The sequence below is a fragment of the Mustela nigripes genome, chromosome X, assembly GCF_022355385.1.
Source record: "Mustela nigripes isolate SB6536 chromosome X, MUSNIG.SB6536, whole genome shotgun sequence".
In the NCBI taxonomy this organism is placed as follows: domain Eukaryota; kingdom Metazoa; phylum Chordata; class Mammalia; order Carnivora; family Mustelidae; genus Mustela; species Mustela nigripes.
In genome coordinates this window covers 20,496,964-20,516,154 of record NC_081575.1, presented here as the reverse complement: position 1 = coordinate 20,516,154, position 19,191 = coordinate 20,496,964, and the positions used below count along the sequence as shown (strand labels likewise).

The 19,191-nt window shown below is 50.2% G+C and overlaps 1 protein-coding gene across 1 annotated transcript in view; it reads left to right on the top strand.

Moving 5' to 3' along the window:
• Positions 1-5,624: 5,624 nt before the first annotated feature.
• Positions 5,625-19,191, top strand: part of XPNPEP2 (X-prolyl aminopeptidase 2) — a 27,694-nt gene continuing 14,127 nt past the window's right edge. The window contains exons 1-11 of the mRNA XM_059386039.1: positions 5,625-5,860; positions 8,128-8,204; positions 9,654-9,764; positions 10,866-10,929; positions 11,864-11,968; positions 12,218-12,304; positions 13,222-13,368; positions 16,430-16,531; positions 17,181-17,262; positions 17,551-17,746; positions 18,495-18,584. Of these exons, the coding sequence (XP_059242022.1) occupies positions 5,812-5,860; positions 8,128-8,204; positions 9,654-9,764; positions 10,866-10,929; positions 11,864-11,968; positions 12,218-12,304; positions 13,222-13,368; positions 16,430-16,531; positions 17,181-17,262; positions 17,551-17,746; positions 18,495-18,584 (1,110 nt within the window). The 5' untranslated portion in view covers positions 5,625-5,811. The remainder of the gene's footprint in view (positions 5,861-8,127; positions 8,205-9,653; positions 9,765-10,865; positions 10,930-11,863; positions 11,969-12,217; positions 12,305-13,221; positions 13,369-16,429; positions 16,532-17,180; positions 17,263-17,550; positions 17,747-18,494; positions 18,585-19,191) is intronic.

Genomic DNA, 19,191 nt, shown 5'->3' with positions numbered 1-19,191 from the left:
CAAACAGATAATAATATATTGTCAGGTTAATGGTCGGAAGGTAAATAAAGCAGAGTAAGAGGATAAAGAATGACAGAGGCACTGTTCAAATAAGATCAGGGAAGGTCTTTCTGTAGAGGTAACATTTGAATAGAGGTCTGAGGAAGTAAAGTGAGCCATGTCGATACCTGGAAAAAAAGCATTCCTATTAGTGGGACCAGAGTGTGCAAAGGCCCTGTGCTTTACTTGAAGGCGGAGATTGGCAGGATGGATGTAATGGAAGGACAGAGGTACAGAAAAGTTAAATATGCTAATAAAAGGGAAGTTGAGGTGATGGGTTATGTTACCTGGACCAAAAAGGGAGGGAAGTGAGACTGGGAATGCTGATAAATGGATGGAGTAAGGTAAGTGGTAGGTAGGATACAGTAAGTAACAGGAAATTTTGCTGAGGTAAAAAAGCAGGTATAATAAGAGTAAGGGAGAGAGGACTATTGACAGAAGTATAAGAGGATGTGGCCAGAGAATGGGAAGCTGGAGTTCACTAGATCAGTGGACGGCAATCCCAAGCAATGACAAAGCCCAAGGTGCTGCTTCTGGTGTAGGAAGTTGAAGAGAAGTGGAGGAAAAAGACTTTGAGTGGAGGGGCTTGAACTTAAAGAACTAGGACATCAGGTAGTTTGATTTTTTTTTTTAATAAGTTAGATTGTTGAAAGGAACCTTGCTGTCACCCAGAGTAACAGCAGATGTGAGGGGGAGAGACAGCCATGAGCCATGATCCTCTCCATGTCTGGGGAAGTGTTGGGAGGCAGATGGTGGGAACTGTGACAAAGGCAGTAAGAGGACTAACAGGGAAATTCGACCTACCAAGGAGGTCAGGGCAAGCTTTCCGGATGAAGTGATACTTGAGGTGAGACTTGAAGGAGAAGGAGTTCACAGGGCAAGAGAGGAAGGAAGGGCATTCCAGGTGGTGAAAAAAGAACAAGCAAAGGCCCTGTGGCTAGACGGGGCATGTCAAGTATTCGAGACTGACAGAAGGGCCGTGTGGTTGGCACGGACACAGTGAGGAGAAAGGCATAAGCTGACAGAGAAGTTGAAAGGGATCAGGTTACCAAAGAGAGATAATTGGGACAATGCCCAAGGACCCCAAAGAGAGGCTTACATGGAGTTGACTGGAACCTTGGAGAGCCACACTGGTGCTCTGACCACATGTAGTGCAAGGCCTCTGAGGGGGGCAGCATAGGCTTGTACCATGACTTACTGAGCTTAGCACGCAGCCAGGGCTCAGGATGTGACTCAGTCTGTGCCCACAAAACTGAACCAAGCTAACTGGCTCACAAGGGCTCCAGCCAGGTGCACTGTACCTCGCTAACAAAGTTCTTGGACCATAACCACCAACTTATTTCATGAGGAGAAGGAGCCTCCTGCTGGAAGGGAGCTGCCCGCTGCATCCTCTAATCACAGCAGAGGGAAAGCCCAACCCTTGCTCTGAGGGGATAAACACTTTCCTGCTGATAAACCCCCTTCCTGCTGCCTGGCTGGCTGGGGGGTGAGGTTCTGGGTCTCATCACAGCAAAGACCTGCTTCTATGAAACTGACTCATGCCTCCACCCTCTGGGACAGCCCTCATATTTATACACATGCACGCACACACACACACAACTCAGGCAGTGCTGCCCTTTTGTCAAAACTGGGCATATTTGGGAGCGTCTGGGTGGCTCAGATGGTTATGCATCTGCCTTTGGCTCAGGTCATGATTTCCAGGTCCTGGGATCGAGCTCCACATTGGGGTCTTCCAGCTCAGTGGGGAGTCTGCTTTTCCCTCTGCCTCTCTCTGCTTGTGTTCTCTCTGTCTCTCTGTCTCTCTCTCTCTTAAATGAATAAATAAAATCTTAAAAAAAAAAAACAAACAGGGCATATGTGATAGAAGGGCCACCCACAGCACTGTGGCAGCCTTCTGGGGGTTCAAGGGCATTCCTTTTGGGTTCAGGATGGGAGGCTAGACCACACATTATTGGGGTTGATTGTTTGTCATTAAGTCACCAAACTTTTATTGAGCCCACTCTTCGCCGGACTCTGTCCCGGATGCTTTGGTACATCCAGTAATTTATAAAAGCAGGCTCTTGCCCCTCAGGGACGGGTGACCTAGAAGGGCAGAATCAAGAAAGCAAAGGGCTAACACAAATCTTTTTTTTTTCTTAAGATTTTATTTATTTATTTAAGAGAGAGCTTGCACATGAGTGGGGAGAGGGATAAAGGGGGGAGGGAGAAGCAGACTCCCCCCAGAGCAAGGACCCTGATGGGGGGCTCAATGTGGGGCTTAATCTCAGGATCCCAGGATCATGACCTGAGCCAAAGGCAGTGGCTCAACCAACTGAGCCAACCAGGCAGCCCAACACAAAGCTTTTTAAATAGGGGTTCAAACAAAATGTTATGGGAACCCCCATTATGGAGGGAGGAATTTGAGGTGGAGGTCAGGATATGGTGAATGAGGTGACTTTTGAACTAGACTCTGATGGATGGAGAAAATGTGCCTGAGGAGAGATGGGCGATGGGATGTTTCAGGGAGGAAGGCCATGGCCAACGAACCGGAGAGACTGAATTCTGTCCTGAGGACTGGGAGCCGTGGAGGAACCTCAGACGGGAGCATCGAGGAAGCTCAGTGGAGGGAACAAGGGCTCTAACATGCCCTGCCACCGATCAGCTGGAACCTGGGCTAAGCCACTATTCTTCTCCAGCCGGTCTCCTCTTCTGCAGGTCAGGACACCACTTGTCGCCCAGCATGGCTGACAAGCCTGATGGAAGGCTGGGAAGGGGCTATGTCCACCTGGCCAAGGGCACCCAGTCTCTCAGCCTCCGAGGTCATATCAGCTGTTAGGTTTGAACTCTCCTTCCCACCTTTGTAACCATGGGACTCCCCTTCGAAGGTTTCATCCTCAGTAGTATCTTGAGATATCCCCAGCAGGGTGCTTGGCCATGCTCAGAGCCACTCCCGCACCCCGCCCGTGGGTCTCTGACCTTCCTGCAGCTCTGGGGCTGTCCCAGGCTCTCTCAACCTACTGTTGATGTCATTACCACCAATCTGCTCCCTGCTCACCCAGCCCATGACTGCTGCCTGTGGTGTCACTTCTGTGCCTCTCCTGTCAGTGGTCACCCTACTGCCTCTCCCCAAGACTGCCAGGACGTACTCTGCTCCTCTGGCCTGCTGGTTCTCACCTCCCTTCCCAGGCCTTCCTCTGGTTCCACTCTTCCAGAGGGAACCACAGCAGACCAAGCCCCGGTGCTAGGGCTCCCCACACACCAGTCGCTTTCCATGGATTTTCTGCCACATGCAGGGAACATGTCATTCCTGTGATCCGCCCTTGACTTGGGACACCTTCTGTCCCTAAGCGGGAAAACATGCAGGTCAGGTAGGTGCATTCTGTTGGAAGTTAGGTAGACACCATTGCCCAGGGAGGGCAGACCCAGGTCAGAAGACAGAGTGACCAGCCTGAGGGGGGCTCAGGGTGCAAAACGAGAGGCATGGACAGGAGGGAGACAAAACAATGTTTCCACCTTCAGAACTTGGGCTTTCAGCTAGGCCTGGGCCTTGGAGTGAGACCAACGGAGGCAGGCTGCCCGTGCGGGCCACACTGAGACTCCAGGGACTTCGCTACGGTGCTTCTAAACCACTTCCATACAAGGACTCTTGGTCATTCACCCTCCCCACTCTCAATCATTTCTTCCCACTCCACGCCTTTTGCAAACTTGGGTTCAAGTTTCCCCAACTGATGAGTAAAGACATTGCTTTTGAGATGAGATAAGCTGAGCGTGAAAGCAGGTGAGGTCATCACTGCCATCGGAGCCAAGACAGGGAGACTGGGGACAGGACCGCAGGGCTGAGTACTATGTTTGGCCTCGGTAGCCTCCAAGACCATCCCTGGAGCAGAGTCCAGAAGATGGGGGGAGGGGGCCTGCTTGGTTTATTTGCTTCCAGGGTTGACACTTCCGCCCAGCTAATCTCTGCTATAATATTAACTGCCATTTCAGCAGTGCTGGATGCCAGGGGCAGAGAGAACAAGGTACAGACAACACCGGTTTTTGTTGTAGTTACATATTTGACTTCTTCACAAACACTCATATCGCATTGACCCTTTATGCCAAGCACGTTCTGAGAGCTTCACAAACATGAACTCATTTAGTCCTCATCACCCTGCTAAGAAGTTAGTCCTATTATTATTGTATTTCACAGGTAGGAAACTCAAAGAAGTCTGGCTCCACTGGGAAAGGTGGGGCTGTCTGTCCTAAAAGTCTGTCTTTGGGGTCCCTCCTCTGCATGGCCTGGTCAAGTCTACCTGCTTGCCCTTCAGGATGGCTAGTACAGTGCACAGGGGAGGAAAGGGCCTTTGTGGGGACAAGTCCCCCGTCCTCTGGTCTCTAGGAATCATGTCATTCCCAGTCCTGGAATATGGGGTGGGGGACAGGGAAAAGACAGAAGGGGGTCAGGGGTCCCAGAGCCGCTCAAGGTTCTCACAGTCCTCATCCCTGGCTAATCTATCCTCTGGGGCCATTGGCTCTGCCCTCTGCCTTTACTCCTGGAGGTGGAGTTCACTGAACCTCCTCACTCATTTTAATTCCCCTTCTTCAGGGAGTCCCATGAAGACCCCCTTTTGCTCTCCTCAATGAGTCTATTTTATTGTATTTGAATGGATGATTTGAAAGCCATCTTAAACTTGTGGATGTAAGCAGAGTATAAATACATTAAAAATGAAATCAAAAGTTTACCTCTGGGGCCTTCTAGACTAGGTAAGCACCTGTCCTTTGGGTCTGTCTGTCTCTTGGAAGTATTGCTTTCTGGCCACACATTCTAGAGAGCATTTCCTGGGAGCTTTCTCGGTGCCGGTTGCCCACTGAGGCCACAGGTGTGGAGACGAGGCTGGGCCTGTGTTCCCCACTTCCCCTGTAGGGACTCATGCTGGTTAGGAGTGATCCTTACTTCGGGGGAACCAAAGCCTTGCTCTAGAAGCTATGACAGAAAGGTCATGTCCAGTTCACCAAATGTGTCTTCTGGGAGCCCCCGAACTCCCCTTTTTGAGTCTTTTTCTCTCTTCAGTGACATCCTCTGATCCCTCCAAACAAGGCCCTTCACTCCCTCCCACACAGGAATGGTTCCAAGAATGGCTCCAATGGCTGAATAGTGAGTGGGACCCCGCTGTCCCCGCCATCCCGGGAGAAGGGCAGTTCTGCCAGTGGCTGGCGGCACATTTTACAGAGTGGGCTCTCCTGAAGGGACAAACCCCAACTGAAGAAAGTAGCTCTCCAGCTGTAACCAACTTCCCCGAGGGGTGCAGTGGGGCTTCCCAAACACTAGGGAGAGAGGACACTGGCTTTGTTTGAGATAGGCCAGCTCAGAGGAGGAGGAAGGATAAACATTCATCTTGGAGCCAGAGCCGGGGGTGGGGGAGCTAATGGGAAACAGCTTGCTGGGGGACAGTAATCAGGAACGACTGAGACGAGCTGCTAACGGGGCGGCGGGGGCGGGGGGGGGGGAGCAGGCTGATTGAGACCAGCTGCTGCTCCTCTGCCCAGGAGATCTTTGGACTCTGCACTGGGCGGGCTCAGAGAGCCCAATCTTCCCCACCCACCCGTACTCCCCACTCCTGACTCCCGGAGTCCTCAGATGCAAGAGACCAGAGGGGAACTCTCCATCCACCGGCCGGACGCCTCCTCCCCGTCGCCAGCCCCAATCCCCTGGCTGCTCCTGCCCTGGGAAGGCCTGGAGGAAGAGGCCAGGGAAAGAGCCTGCCCCTTCTCCCCCGTCCCTCCATCCAGCCAGCAACAGCATCTGGAGACCCCATGGCCTGGGCTCGCTGGGGCTGCTGCCCCTGGCTTGTCCTCTTCTGTGGTATGTGCATCCTGGTCCCACCCTCCCACACTGGGAGGGCAGGTCCAGCTGGAGAGCAGCTCTGGCCTCTCCCCTCTGGGCTCAGAAAGGGTTGGAGTAAGGGCGGGGGCCCAGGGTTTTCTCTTTCTCTCCTGGTCCTCCTCTCTGTCTTGCGAAAGAAGAACCCCGGGGTCAGTCCTTGGGGCCTTCCAGACTCACATCAAGTCTGGTTTGGCACCTTTCCATTCCTGCCTGTTAAAGAAAAGATGATTCTGGCACTTGTTAAGAGCAAGGCAGACTTTATTCAAAGCTATTGCAATCAGGGTATTGCAATAGGGGAGAAAGATCCGGCTCAACCCTGAATACAGCCAAGATGGCTGAGGATTTGGAGCCAATGAACAGAGTGAGGGGGACAGTGGATAGAAAATTACTAAGAGGAGACATCAGGGGTGGGGGGTTCTTGCTGAGCCAACTTTATAGGATTCTTGCTGGAGGCAGGCCAGGGTGAAGAGATATGAAGGGTGAAGGATGAGGAATTTGATCAGATAGCAAAGGTGATCAGATATTAAGGGTGGGAGCTCGTCTCTAAACGGGCTTAGCAAGATTCTTATTGAGAACTGGGTGATGCAGACCCAGCAAGGACAGGATGGACATAGACAAAGTCAAATCCAAGTAAAGCGGCTTGAAAGAGCCTAAAGTTCAGTCTTGGTCACTCCTCTGGTGCTCTGTTTTCCTCTTTGGTCACAACTCGATGCCCAGCTCAATGCTCTCCACGTGTACTCCATCCCCAGCCTTAGGGATGCCTCCCTTCCCTCCCCTTTCTGTCCACAAGACCCCGTTCGTTCAGTCAGCACCCAATTCCTGAGCACTGCCCCAAGTTCAGGCCCTGCGTCAGGAAACACAGAGAGACACAGCCGCAGAGCCTGCCCTTGGGAGCCACAGCCCCTGCCTCAGAGAACAACAATCTGGGTGTCCAGAGGGACCCAGGCTGGCTGAGTCTTCCTTCTTATATTGGCATCTCAGCGATACCATTTTGCCAACAATCTATTCCTACAGAAATGGGATCATTTTCTTAGACCAACAGCATGGGTCTCATCCCCCCCTTGAGTTTAGGAGACCAAGACAGCAGGGCAAGCGGTTGATGGAGTTAGATGCCAGCCGCCCTCCTATCTGTAGCTCAATCTACTCAGGAGATAAAAGTATAGGGTCTCCCTCTACCCAGGCCCCCATTGCCCTCTGAGGACACCCCCTAAAGTCCAGGGATGGAGGGAAGGGACTATCAGAGACCACTGGATTTTCGGGGCTGGAAAGCCCGAGACGGTAGGGCTTAGCCCAGGATCTGGCACACAGTAGGTACTTAGGAAATGTTTGCCCAGTGAATACCGGGTGACTCTCCTTAAGTCACACCAAATTTGGGGCAGAGCCCAAATTGGAAACTAAGACTTCATATACTCTGTCCTTTCTGTGTCCCCACCCTTCTGTGGTTAACTTTTTGTTCTCAGATGGCCCAGGTTCAAATCCCTGCTTACCACTGACTCACTGCGGCAAAATTTGGACGAGTTACCAAACCTATCCGGGCTTCAGCTTCCTCCGCTGTAGAAAATAGACAGTAATACCCAGCTCACAGGCTGGTTGCAAGTATAGAGAAAGATACTACAGATAAATTACTGAGCTCAGCATCTGGCGCATAGTAGAAGATCCTTAAATGCTAACCTACCTTTCTCCACCAGGCGACGATGTCAGACTGGGATTGACTGTTTTATGTATTTAAAATGGGCCTGGAATGAGAGCCAGAGATTTGGACGATAATAAATGGCACAAGCGGGCCTTGAACTTAAGTAAACCCAATATATATAAAATTAGATTTATAGAAGGGTAAAATGAAGGTGGGGTGATTATTTAGCGAGATCCTCTAGAGCATTTCAAAGAAAATTTGATTACAAAAATTTAATTTGCACACAACAGTTCAGTAAACCCTGAAAAGACCCAATTAGATTAGAAGGGAAAAATTGATTTAATGAGCACTAAAACCCCTGCAAAAGTGGCAATCACTTGTCGATGAAACAGGTTTCTTTGATTGTGACCCAGGGTGCCGTCCCATTCCACCCAATTTCCCATGAAATGTGATTATTTTTATCCCCGAGTTGGACAGCACTGCTTGTTTCAAAGGACCAAGGCCAGGGCGGGATAGGGAGTGCGATTTGGGGGACCAAGTACCTGTGCTCTCTAGAAGCTAACTGGTCTCCAAGTGACCCTAATTCCCCACCTCTCCCCTCCGCCGTTTCTAGCTTTGGGTGCCTGGGGCCGCCCTAAACCAGTGGACCTAAGAGGAGAGGATGTGAGAAACTGTTCCATCAGCCCTCCGGTAAGGCCCTGCCCCGGACTTGCCCCGCCCCGGACCTGCCCCCTAGCTCCCATCTCCTCCCCATCCCCCCACTGGCTCAGTTGCTAGCCTTTCCCACTGCTAGCCTTTCTCCTGACTTCCGGACTCTGGGGCCCCTGTTTCTGATTAACATCTCTCAGGGCGGGCCTCACGTTCTCAGGTGTCTGACACCCCCGCATCGCTCCCTCCTGCCCACCCATCCCACAGCAGGTTATCTACTTCAGTCCCGGCCTGGGCCGCTCCCCTAAATCGGGGAGGGTGGGAAAGAGGGTGGAGGCCCCTAGCCAGCCTTTGGCTGAGGCTAGGCAGAGGCAAGCAGGAGGCTGAGAGGAGAGAAAACAAAAGTTCTAAAGGAACGAACTGCGAGCCGAGCGCAGAGGGAGGCCCAGAAAGAGGAGGGGGGAAGACAGAGAACTAGAAATGCCAACAGAAAGGACAAGAGGGGGGTCTAGGGTGTGACTGGGGAGAAGGTCTGACATATTGGAGGTGAGAGGTAAGCGGCTTCCTACCTGGAGACCAGAAGATTCTTCCCACAACCAGAGTATGGCGAAGGAGCTTCCTCAGGCAGGGGCAAGACAGAGGTGAAGGCTGGTGGCCTGCTAGCAGTTCCTGAAGCCTCCGGGCCCGTGGGGTTTCCAGTCTCAACTATGAGACCACTGGGGCAGGCTGGTGGGTAGGCTTCTACAGGAAAACAAACATGGATATGTCATTAAGCAGAAGGTAAAACAAAACAAAAACCCATACTTTTCATTTTAAAGATAAAACAGCCTTTAAAGAAATGTCTGGCTTAGAGGGGATCTTTCTGGATAATGCTTCAAATTGCTGGGGGTACTCATTCACTCTCCTCTGCCATTTGAGTAGAAACTCGAAAAAGTCCCCAAGGTAAGGATTGCCAGATGAAATACAGGGTGCCCAATGACATCTGAATTTCAAATAATAAATATGTGTCTTAGTATAAGTATGCCCCAAATAGTGCATGGGTCATACTTATACTAAAACATTGTATGTGGCTTATCTGAAATTCAAATGTGACTGGATGGATATCCTGTATTTTGATTTGCTAAATTGGCAACTCCGCCTCCAAGGTATCCGGAGAAAGACTGTCCCTCCAGCCTGGCCCAGGGCCAGGGCTCAGTTTCATGCCGTTCTCACTCATGTCCCCATCCCAAACCCAGGTCCCGTTACGGTCACAAGGAGTTCCTCTCCAAGTTCATCAACACCTCCATCTCCGCTTAGCCCAGGCCCCTTAATCAAGACTAACCCATACCATCGGCTGCCACCCCATTCCTCTCCAGGCTGGCCCAGCCTAACCATTCCCAACACCTGCCTAAGGAGAGGGTGGCGGCGCCTCCTGACACTGGGCCCAGGCATCATCCTCTCTTAAGCAGTGTGTCTCTGTGTGTGTCTTGGTGTCTTCCTGTCACCTGTCAGTACCTTCCAGTTACTGCGGTCAATACCACGGCACGGCTCACAGCCCTCCGCCAGCAGATGCGCATCAAGAATCTCTCCGCCTACATCATCCCTGAAACGGATGCCCACATGGTGAGGGACAGCTTCTCCCCCACCCGTGCCCTCCGCTATCCTGGGTCGACCGCCAGTGAGAACCAGCCACAAACCAGAGGCCGTTAAGGCTCAGAAGATGAAGGCAGAGAAAGGATTCAAAAGGCAAAGGGAAGGAAGTAGGGGGCTTAGACATGGGAGTTTTAGGGAAGCAGAGAGAATGTATTTCCTTGACTTCAGGCAGTGAAACTATTAATAAGTTCAGAACCTATTTCGATCATTCTCAGATGGCAGATCCAGAATGAATGTTTAGGGTACTCTGGTCCTAGGAGGTTAGAGTATGGGCTAGGAATTGGACTGGAGGAACTCTAACCTTCCCATAACCTGATGGATGGAGCATTGGAATGATCCAGAGGCCTGGGCTACACAAGTTTGAGGTGTAGGTTGGGGGAGGGGAGCAGACAGGAAACAAGATTGTCTGAGTAAGAACTGCTTTTCCCAAAGCCACAACCCTATGCAGCCAACCCATCTTTTCCCCCACCACTGGTCCCACCTCCATCCCATTCACCTTCCCAGCACTAGCTGTTGGGAAAAGAAGCCACTTTCAGTATCAATGAGATTGCTTGAATTTGTTTTTTTTTACTTTGGGTAAGTGTCTCAACTTCTCTGAGCCTCAGTCTCCTCTTCTGCAAAATGGAAATATTGAGATCTGTCTTGAAGGATGATGATGATCAAAATACAATAATGTGTGAAGCCCTCTGCAGAAGTTCTTGATGATGTAAACTCAGTGTACTGTACTAGACTGGGGAGGGGCAGGACAGCTGGAGGGAAGAACCCAGAAGGACCAAAAGACATGATCCCAGACTGCACAGAATTTGCATTCTGGCCAGGGAGATGAGATTTCTTAGGCTGTTCGGCCCAGTGCTGGACTATGGGATTTAGACTCCGAGAAACACAGCTGTCCGAAGGAAGAGGAGATCCTGAGATCTGGAGGAGTGGCAGAGGACTTCCTGGAAGAGGTGCCCAGTGTGCCTGGGCTTCTGACCAGACAGAAAGAACTGGGAAGCGGTTGGGGGGTCTTCCGTGGCGGGTAGGGGTCTAACTCCATGAAAAAGGCTAATGATGATGTTATTGATTTCCTAGAGTGAGTACATCGGCAATCGTGATAAGAGGCGTGCATGGATTACAGGCTTTACAGGGTCGGCAGGTGAGAGCCATTCAGCCCTTATTGCTTCTGTTGGTAGACCCACACGTGGTCCCAGAGGCTCTGATGTGGCCAGTTCTCAGAAGCCAGGACCCCAGTACCTAGTGTCAGAGGCTCCGCCTCCCCTCCACCACTCTGAAAAGGGTCGCCAGGGCACACATCATAGCTCACCAGCTACACATCTGCTTGAGGCAGGTGACTGTCCTGGCTTTGCTCCTGTGCTTGCTGCCCTGCTACACCAGGCCGAGCTTAGCACACCCTGGGCTCCCTTTCAAAAACAGCTGCTATGTCCACATCCAGCCACTAGGGGCCCACTGATTCCCTTCACACGTGTCTCACTTGGGGACAGTTTTACCTGGCCGGTTGTTTCTCTGGACAACACCTCCTGTAGCCAAATGAGACGCAAACACAGAGGCCCTTTATGGGGTCCCAGTTTCTGAAGGGACCTCCTACCCTGATCTTGGCCCCTCGAATGACATCCAAGCTTCCCTTGCTGATCCTTAAACATTCTTCCCCTGGGCTTCACACTCCCTTGTCAAGATCTCTGGGTTTGGCTCCTCTGCCTGTCTTCAGCTAAGCCCCTGGCTTAGTGTCCTTATCAGTCACTGGGTCTTGAGACTAGCTACCATACCGTCTTTCCGGAGAGCATCTACATGTAGCATTGAGTCTGTGGGACTGTGAGAAGCAGAACCCACTCATCCCTCCTTAGGCGAGGCCCTCAACACCAAGCAGGTATGCCCAGGCTGGCTTCCCTAATGCTTTCCTCAGTGTCTCCTGCCTCATTTCCTTGCAACGGAGGAGAGAAGTTCTTTCCAGAGGCCCCTGTGACATTCTCAGAGCCAGCACCATCCTGCCCAGCACCATACTGCCCAGGCATTACCCAAGGCCACCGTCCCCACCTTCATCCTCACCTCCAAGGTTCTCTGCTCTGCCCCAGGAACGGCAGTGGTGACCATGGGGAAAGCAGGTCTCTGGACCGACAGTCGCTACTGGACCCAGGCTGAGCGGCAGATGGACTGCAACTGGGAGCTACATAAAGAAGGTAAAAGGGGTCGCATGTCCCCCAAACTCTGAAACCTGGACGAGGTTCAAGAAGGCACAGGTAAGAAAATGCATGCAAAGCCATGATGGGCCTCTATGGGAGACTCTGGAAATCTGAAGCCGTCCCTAAGCTTTGAAGCTAACATCGAGGAGGACAGATATGACAGGCCGGTCACAGACAGAAGTCTGACAGGAAGGCCTGGGTCCGGCCCTGGAGGTGACACTACATTCTTTCCTGTCTTCCTCTCAGTTGACATAACTTCCATCGCCACCTGGCTCCTCACTGAGGTTCCTGCCGGAGGCAGTGTGGGCTTCGACCCCTTTCTCTTCTCCATCGGTATGTTCGTCCCTCACTCCTGCATTTGTCCCCACCAAAAAGGGTGACTCAGCCGTTCTGGGATGTAAAGAAGCATTCCTTGGTAGAAGGAGGGACAGGATGACTCCAAAGATAGTGTCTGAAGTTGTAGTTGCAGAATATTTTGCAACAAAGATTTATTCATGGATTGCGAAATGAAAGTATATTTAAAAGAATGAATGCAGATTTTTTTTTCAAAGTCACGAGTACAGAGACCCAACCTAGAAGACTTGAGGAGTCATCAAGGTCTAGCAGACAGTAGGCCAGGATGTTCTTGAACCCAGAGCCATCCTCTATGCTCTGGAGCTCTACCAGTTATGGCACTAGAATCATTTGGTAGCCCTCTTCTGGAAGGCAGCTTGGAAGGTCAAAGGAGTTCAGTGGGTTTCTGAGCAAAGGCACATACTCCCCTCCTCCCAGAAATACAGCTCCCTCAGCTCTGGGACCCCAGCCAGCTGGCCAGACTGCCCCCCTCCCAAGGGCAAAGTCTTCATGTATGTGTATCTAAAGGCTCCCCCTTCAGAGCTGGCTTCTTTGTCAGCCTTTCCGATGGTGATGGTGTGAACATCACCGTTCCTTTGGGCAGGGGCACTGATGTGCTGTTAAAATGGATAGTACTGAGAAGGCCCCACTGCCACTGGCGCTTAGAAAGATAAACCTAGCCAGTAGGCTGTGGGCAGCGTTGGAGTGGGCCCCAGGCAATGGGGCTTTGAAAGCAGAAAGAGGGGGCTGGGAGGACATACCCCAGGAGGACCAGACTGATTGGACTTGCTCTGGGCCTCTGAGGCAGCAGGAGTGGAGTGGGAGGCAGAGCAGACAAGGTCTAATTTTGCCTGAGTCACGGTTTTTCCTGAGGTGTAAACAGGAAAGGGACGAGTGACGGATTTCTGTCTCTGCAGGTTCCTGGGAGAGTTACGACCTGGCCCTCAAAAACTCTAACATAAAACTGGCGTCCACCACAGCCAACCTTGTGGACCTGGCATGGGGATCAGAGAAGCCTCTGTTTCCAAGCCAGCCCATTTATGCCCTGCAGGACGCATTCACAGGTGATTCTCTAAGCATGTTCTTCCCAGCTTGAAGCAACACGGTCCCTACTGCTGCTCCTTTGGCCGAAAATGTTGTCCTGGGAATTACCAAAGCAAAGGTTCTCAAACTTTCTTGTGCACCCGAGTTGCCTGGGATGCTTATTGAAAAAGCAGACGTCTGGGCCCTCTCATCTCAAAGATCTCCGTCTGAATCAAAAGGTCCTCACACCATATATAGAAAATGCTGGAATAAATAGTGTTAAGATTTGAAGCAAGAAGGAACAGGAAAGGAGGAAACAAGGGAGTCAGAGCAAGATATACATATATATATATAAAGAACCCTACCCCTTTGAAGAGAGAAAAAAACATGATATGAGCTGCTTGTCCAGTCGTGGAGATTGGCTTATATTGATTCATTCAAACCCTGCCTTCCAGCCCTCCTGGAGTAAGATGACTAGGGGTTGGCTGACAAAGGAAGTATATAACTAAGCTCAGGGACAATCCACGGCACAAATTACGGTTCAGGTTTTGGCCAGAGCAAAAGGAAAGTGAAGTGATCCCCCCAAATTCTAACATAGCTAATCTTCACTTTGACCTCATTGATACCATCTAAATATGTCCTAAAAGAACGGCATGCTCGATGATTCTGGTAAGTAGTTAACTAAAATCCTGACCAGGACCAGGCTACAGATGATGAATCACTGTCTTGGCCACCACCACCCCCTACCTCCCCAGGAATTCCAAAAGAGCACATGGATGTGGATTCATAGGAATGTTGGGCAATCCGAGAGGTCCCTATCTTCATGCAGGTCCGTGTACATTCCTTGTTTGAAAAGGAGTCAAGAAAGCAGGAGGGAAGGGGTGCCTGAGTGGCTCAGTGGGTTAAGCCGCTGCCTTTGGCTCAGGTCATGATCTTAGGGTCCTGGGATCGAGTCCCGCATCAGGCTCTCTGCTCAGTGGGGAGCCTGCTTCCTCCTCTCTCTCTCTGCTTGTGATCTCTCTCTGTCAAATAAATAATTAAAAAAAAAAAAAGAAAGCAGGAGGGAAATTTCAAAATAGCAAGGATGATGACACAAGCTAAAATGGTGTCCCATTTTCTTTATCTGTTCTGATAGAATTTGCAGAATCATTCTGTATCTCGAAAAAGTTTTTAAAGAAATTTGCTAGCCAAGACTGTGTAATCGTTAAGTAAAACTCATCCCTTTCAGATAAAGAAGGGTGAAGTTATGTCAGGAAAGGGAGGGGATAAAGGGGAAAGCCTTCCAAGGATGGAGGGAGAATTCATACGGGATTTGTCACTGCCCACAAGTGACGGTAATCCTGAGTCTTCACAGACTGCTAGTCTTCAAGGAAAAGCCATCCAGAGCCGGAACTGGGCCCAGAAGGCCAAGCACAGAGTTCTTGCATCTATAAACTTACAGAGGCAAGCGAGACTTTCTCTCTAGCAACTGATAGGCTTTAAAGGGGGCAAAGGGAAAAGAGAAGACTGTGAAAAGTTAATTCTTCAAAGATACCTGTATGCATCAGACAATTTAAGTTTGCCTTCATTTGTTGTCACACATTCATGAAAGTTGATAACATAATTCTAAACAAAGAAGCCAGAGAAGGCCTCATAGTGTATGATTCCATTTGTATGAAATATCCAGTACAGGTAAATCCATAGACATGGAAGGCTGGTGAATGGTTTCCAGGGGCTGAGTGAGAAGGGGAACGGGGAGTGACTGCTTATGGCTGCAGGGTTTCCTTTTGGGATGATAAAAATGTTCTGGAATTAGATAGGGGTGGTGGTTGCACAATCATGTGAATGTTCTTTTTTTTTTAAGATTTTATTTATTTATTTGACAGAGAGGGACACAGGAGAGAGGGAACACAGGGAGAAAGCAGGCTTCTTGCTGAGCAAGGAGCCAGATGTGGCTCCATCCTGGGACCCTGGGATCATGACCTAAGGCAAAGGCAGATACTTAACAATCGAGCCACCCAGGTGCCCCAATTATGTGAATGTTCTTAAAGCCACTGAATTGTGCTCTTTAAAATGGTTAAAATGATAAATTTTACTGTATGTATATTTTACCCAACAAAATAAGATAATCCTTAAAAAGTATCACCCAAAACTCTGGCTTTTGTTGAATAGTTTTTACCCATTTGCATAAAGTTTTTTTTTTTTTTAATGGCATTAAGTTACTTATGCCTAATCTCTGAGCCCAACTGGGACCTTAATGTTTCCGACCTTCTGCCAGCAAATTATGAGCCCTGCCTAAGGGCAGACTCTTCATCTACATTGCAGAGAGTAGGAATAAAAGATGAGAACTAGAACCAGGGTACAAGCATCCTAGAAAGGACAGCTCTGGGACACAGAGTTTAAGGACAAGTCTGGGGACGGACAATGTTAGCAAGACAGTCCAGTGTCCATATAGAGTAAGAGGGTGGGTCATGTAGTCAAACAGACCTACCTGGAAATCTCAACTCTACCCCCTTGCTAGCTATGAAACCCTAGACAAGTCACTCTTCCTCCTTGAAGTCTCTATAAAATCTGTAAAATGGGTCAAAGAGGGATTAAAACAATTTTCAGGGACTCATGGCTAATTGGGCACCAGGTCATTTCAGAAAAGAGGCTTGAACATGACCTAGTCTGATCCCTTCACCGTTCAACTAAGGCTGCTCTCTTGATCTCTTTCTGCATGCTTATTTATTGATCAGTAAGTTACATCAGGCTTACCATACACCAAGACACCACTCTGTGTGCATTACAAATATTAATTCATCTGAGCCCCATAACCCTATTGACTAGATACTATCATGATAATTCATTCTCATTTTACAGGTATGCAGGATAAGACCCAGAGAGGTTAAGGAATTTGTCCAAGGTCACATGACTAGTAATGGCAGGGCCAGGATTTGAATGCAGACAGTTGGTCCAGGGTCCATGTCCTTAACAACTACACTAGTGAGAGTTTGTTTGGAGAAAGGTTTCTATTGCTTTGAAAGCCGTGGAAAATGATTGCCCTAAGGGAGCCCTCTCAGAAACAGTGTGCCAAAGGGAAAGTATGTTGCTTATGCTTTCTCTGGGCACCCTTGCTTCTAGGGAGCACCTGGCAGGAGAAGGTAGCTGACATCCGCAGCCAGATGCGGAAGCATCGCAAAGGCCCAACTGCAGTCCTTCTGTCGGCACTTGATGAGACGGCTTGTGAGTATGGACTTGTGGACACGGGGCGGGCACCTGGGCCCCCCCAACCCCCATGCCTCCTGGGTCCTGCAGCACTGGATTCCTCCCCCAATCACCTTATAACCATGGGTTCCGTGAAGTCCATGGCCATGGCCTTTGGGAACTGAGAAAGCTAGGGGGCAGGAGATCATGGCGGCTGAATAAGAAAACCAGGAGGTCCAGAGCAAGCTGGAGCCACCTATGGGCCATCAGAGGAATGGGCTGACCACAGCGGCAAAGGCTGTCTCAGGAAGGGAAAGGGCCCAGCTATCACCTGCCATCGGCCGGCCACCAGCCTGGGGCATTCACGCTCCCTGCTTTAGCACCACGTGCTGCCTGATTCTGTCCCAGCACTGGGCTTCAGATTGGCTGGGAACACCCCAAAACTACGCCGACTGCTGGCTGGGCATCTTCGTTTTACTGGGAGGAAGGGGACATAGCTCTCATCAGTGCCTGAAAGACCCGCCCCCCCCCCCCCCAAGAAAACCCCTGAAAAACATTCAGAGGCAGATGTGCAGGCATATGGCTGGGACTCTTTGGTTGGGCAGAGCAAACGGTGGGGCAAAGGTGAGATACGGACTTGCCTCAGGCCGATCAGCATCAAAAAGTCCCCATCAATTCTCTTCCCCAGGGCTCTTCAACCTTCGAGGCAGTGACATCCCTTATAACCCCTTCTTCTACTCCTACACACTGCTCACAGACTCCTGTATCAGGTACGGCTTACTCTCTGGGACTTCCCCCAACTTCTGCGCCGCGCCCACCCCACCACTTACCCTGCCCTAATGTGCAGCCTTCCCGGGATCCTGCTGCCTGCTCCCAAGAGGGCCCACTAGGAAGCCTCCAGTCAGCTTTTCCTGACCCTCAACCTCTGTTCCCACCTACTGCAAATCTGGTCTGCTTGGCTCCTTGGTGGGGCTCCTCTGACCTCTAGGAATGAAGAGATCCTTGTCTTTGTGTTGTCCTGAGAGACCCTCAGGACCCTCCTGACCCTTCTGACCCAGGTTATTTGTAAACAAGGATTGCCTTGACTCTGAGACCCAGAAGTACCTGAACTCCAGCTGCCCGGGCTCCATGTGTGTGCAGCTCGAGGATTACAGCCAGGTCCGTGGCATCGTCCAGACCTACGCCTCCGGAGACGTGAAGATCTGGATCGGAACCAGCTACACGACATACGGGCTCTACGAAGTGATACCTGTGGTAGGTTTGCCAGACCCCCGCCTGGGCCAGGCATCACCCCCAGCTCAGCCCTGATAAGTCTCGACCTAAAGTGGGGCCACAGCCCCTCAGCCCTTCAGACAGTTAGTTGATCAGTTCCCTTCTAGGCCTCCTTGTGAAGAGATGGAAAAAGAGGAAGCGGATGTCCATCTGCAGAGAGCCCGGAGGTTGTCAAGCAGACTAGAGGGAGCACAGCCTGGTAGGGCAGAGGCTCTGAGGTAGCCAAACCTGAGTCTGAGTCCTGGTTCTACCTTGAACTGACCGTGTAATGACCTTGGACAAGTGACTTAGCCGGTCTGGACCTCTGTTTCCTCACCTGCAAAATGGCAGTAAGAGTCCGGACCTCAGAGGAGTTGCTCTGAAGAGAGTAGAGGGCGATAGTACATGTGAGGCCCCGTGCCTGGCACACAGCAAGCACTCCATAAATGCTATCTGTGATGATATGATAGTGCGGGGAAACCCACGTTGTTAGACAGCCCACGGAGCAGCAGGGGCTAAGCTCTGATCCATCCCAGAGAATCCCAGATTCGGGGCCAGGGAGGGAGGTAAGATTCAGCCGGACACGGAAAACAGGGGGAGACCTAGGCAGCCAGAAAACCCTGGACGGAAAGGCCATTGTCACTATAGGGAATGGCAAGTCTCGGTTTAGCTGGGACTTCCTGCCAATCCTTTCCAAATCCCACTTTGCCCTGGAGATGCTCCCTGACCTCTTCCTCCCTGTCCATGACAGGAAAAACTTATAGAAGACACCTACTCCCCAGTGATGGTGACCAAGGCAGTGAAAAACAGCAAGGAGCAGGCCCTCCTCAGGGCCAGCCACGTAAGTCACGAGAAGGCAGCCTAGCCTGTTGGGAACTCCTGGTCTGATGAGTTAGAAAGGAGAGCCTGCCAAGGAACCCGAAGAAGTTCAGTGGAAACAGTGAAGTGAACCCCAGACTCCTGGGCACCCACTTGAGCTTCGTCCTCTTATCCCCAGCCTGGTACCATGGTCTAGAGCCTGAGCCCCAGAGCTAGAGTGTCTGAATTCAAATCTCAGCTCCTCTACCCGCCTCCAAGCTGGGTGACTTTGGGCAAGTTGCTTCATCTCTCTGGGCCTCCGTTACTTTAGATACGTGAAATGCATATCGTAACAGGAATCTACAGCATAGGGTTGTGGTGAGGATTAAATAGATAAATAAACATGTGTTATATAATATATGATAGCTATAAAATTACAAGTAATATTTAATTAATATTTAATTGTAATATATAATCACATATACACGTGTTTTATACAATTACATAGAAATAGATACATATAAATAGAAATATGCACTTAGATAAATATATAATGAGTTTATAAATATATAATTACATATATAAACAGAATTACATAATTATATAAATACAATTATATTGAATTTATATATATATATATATACATATAT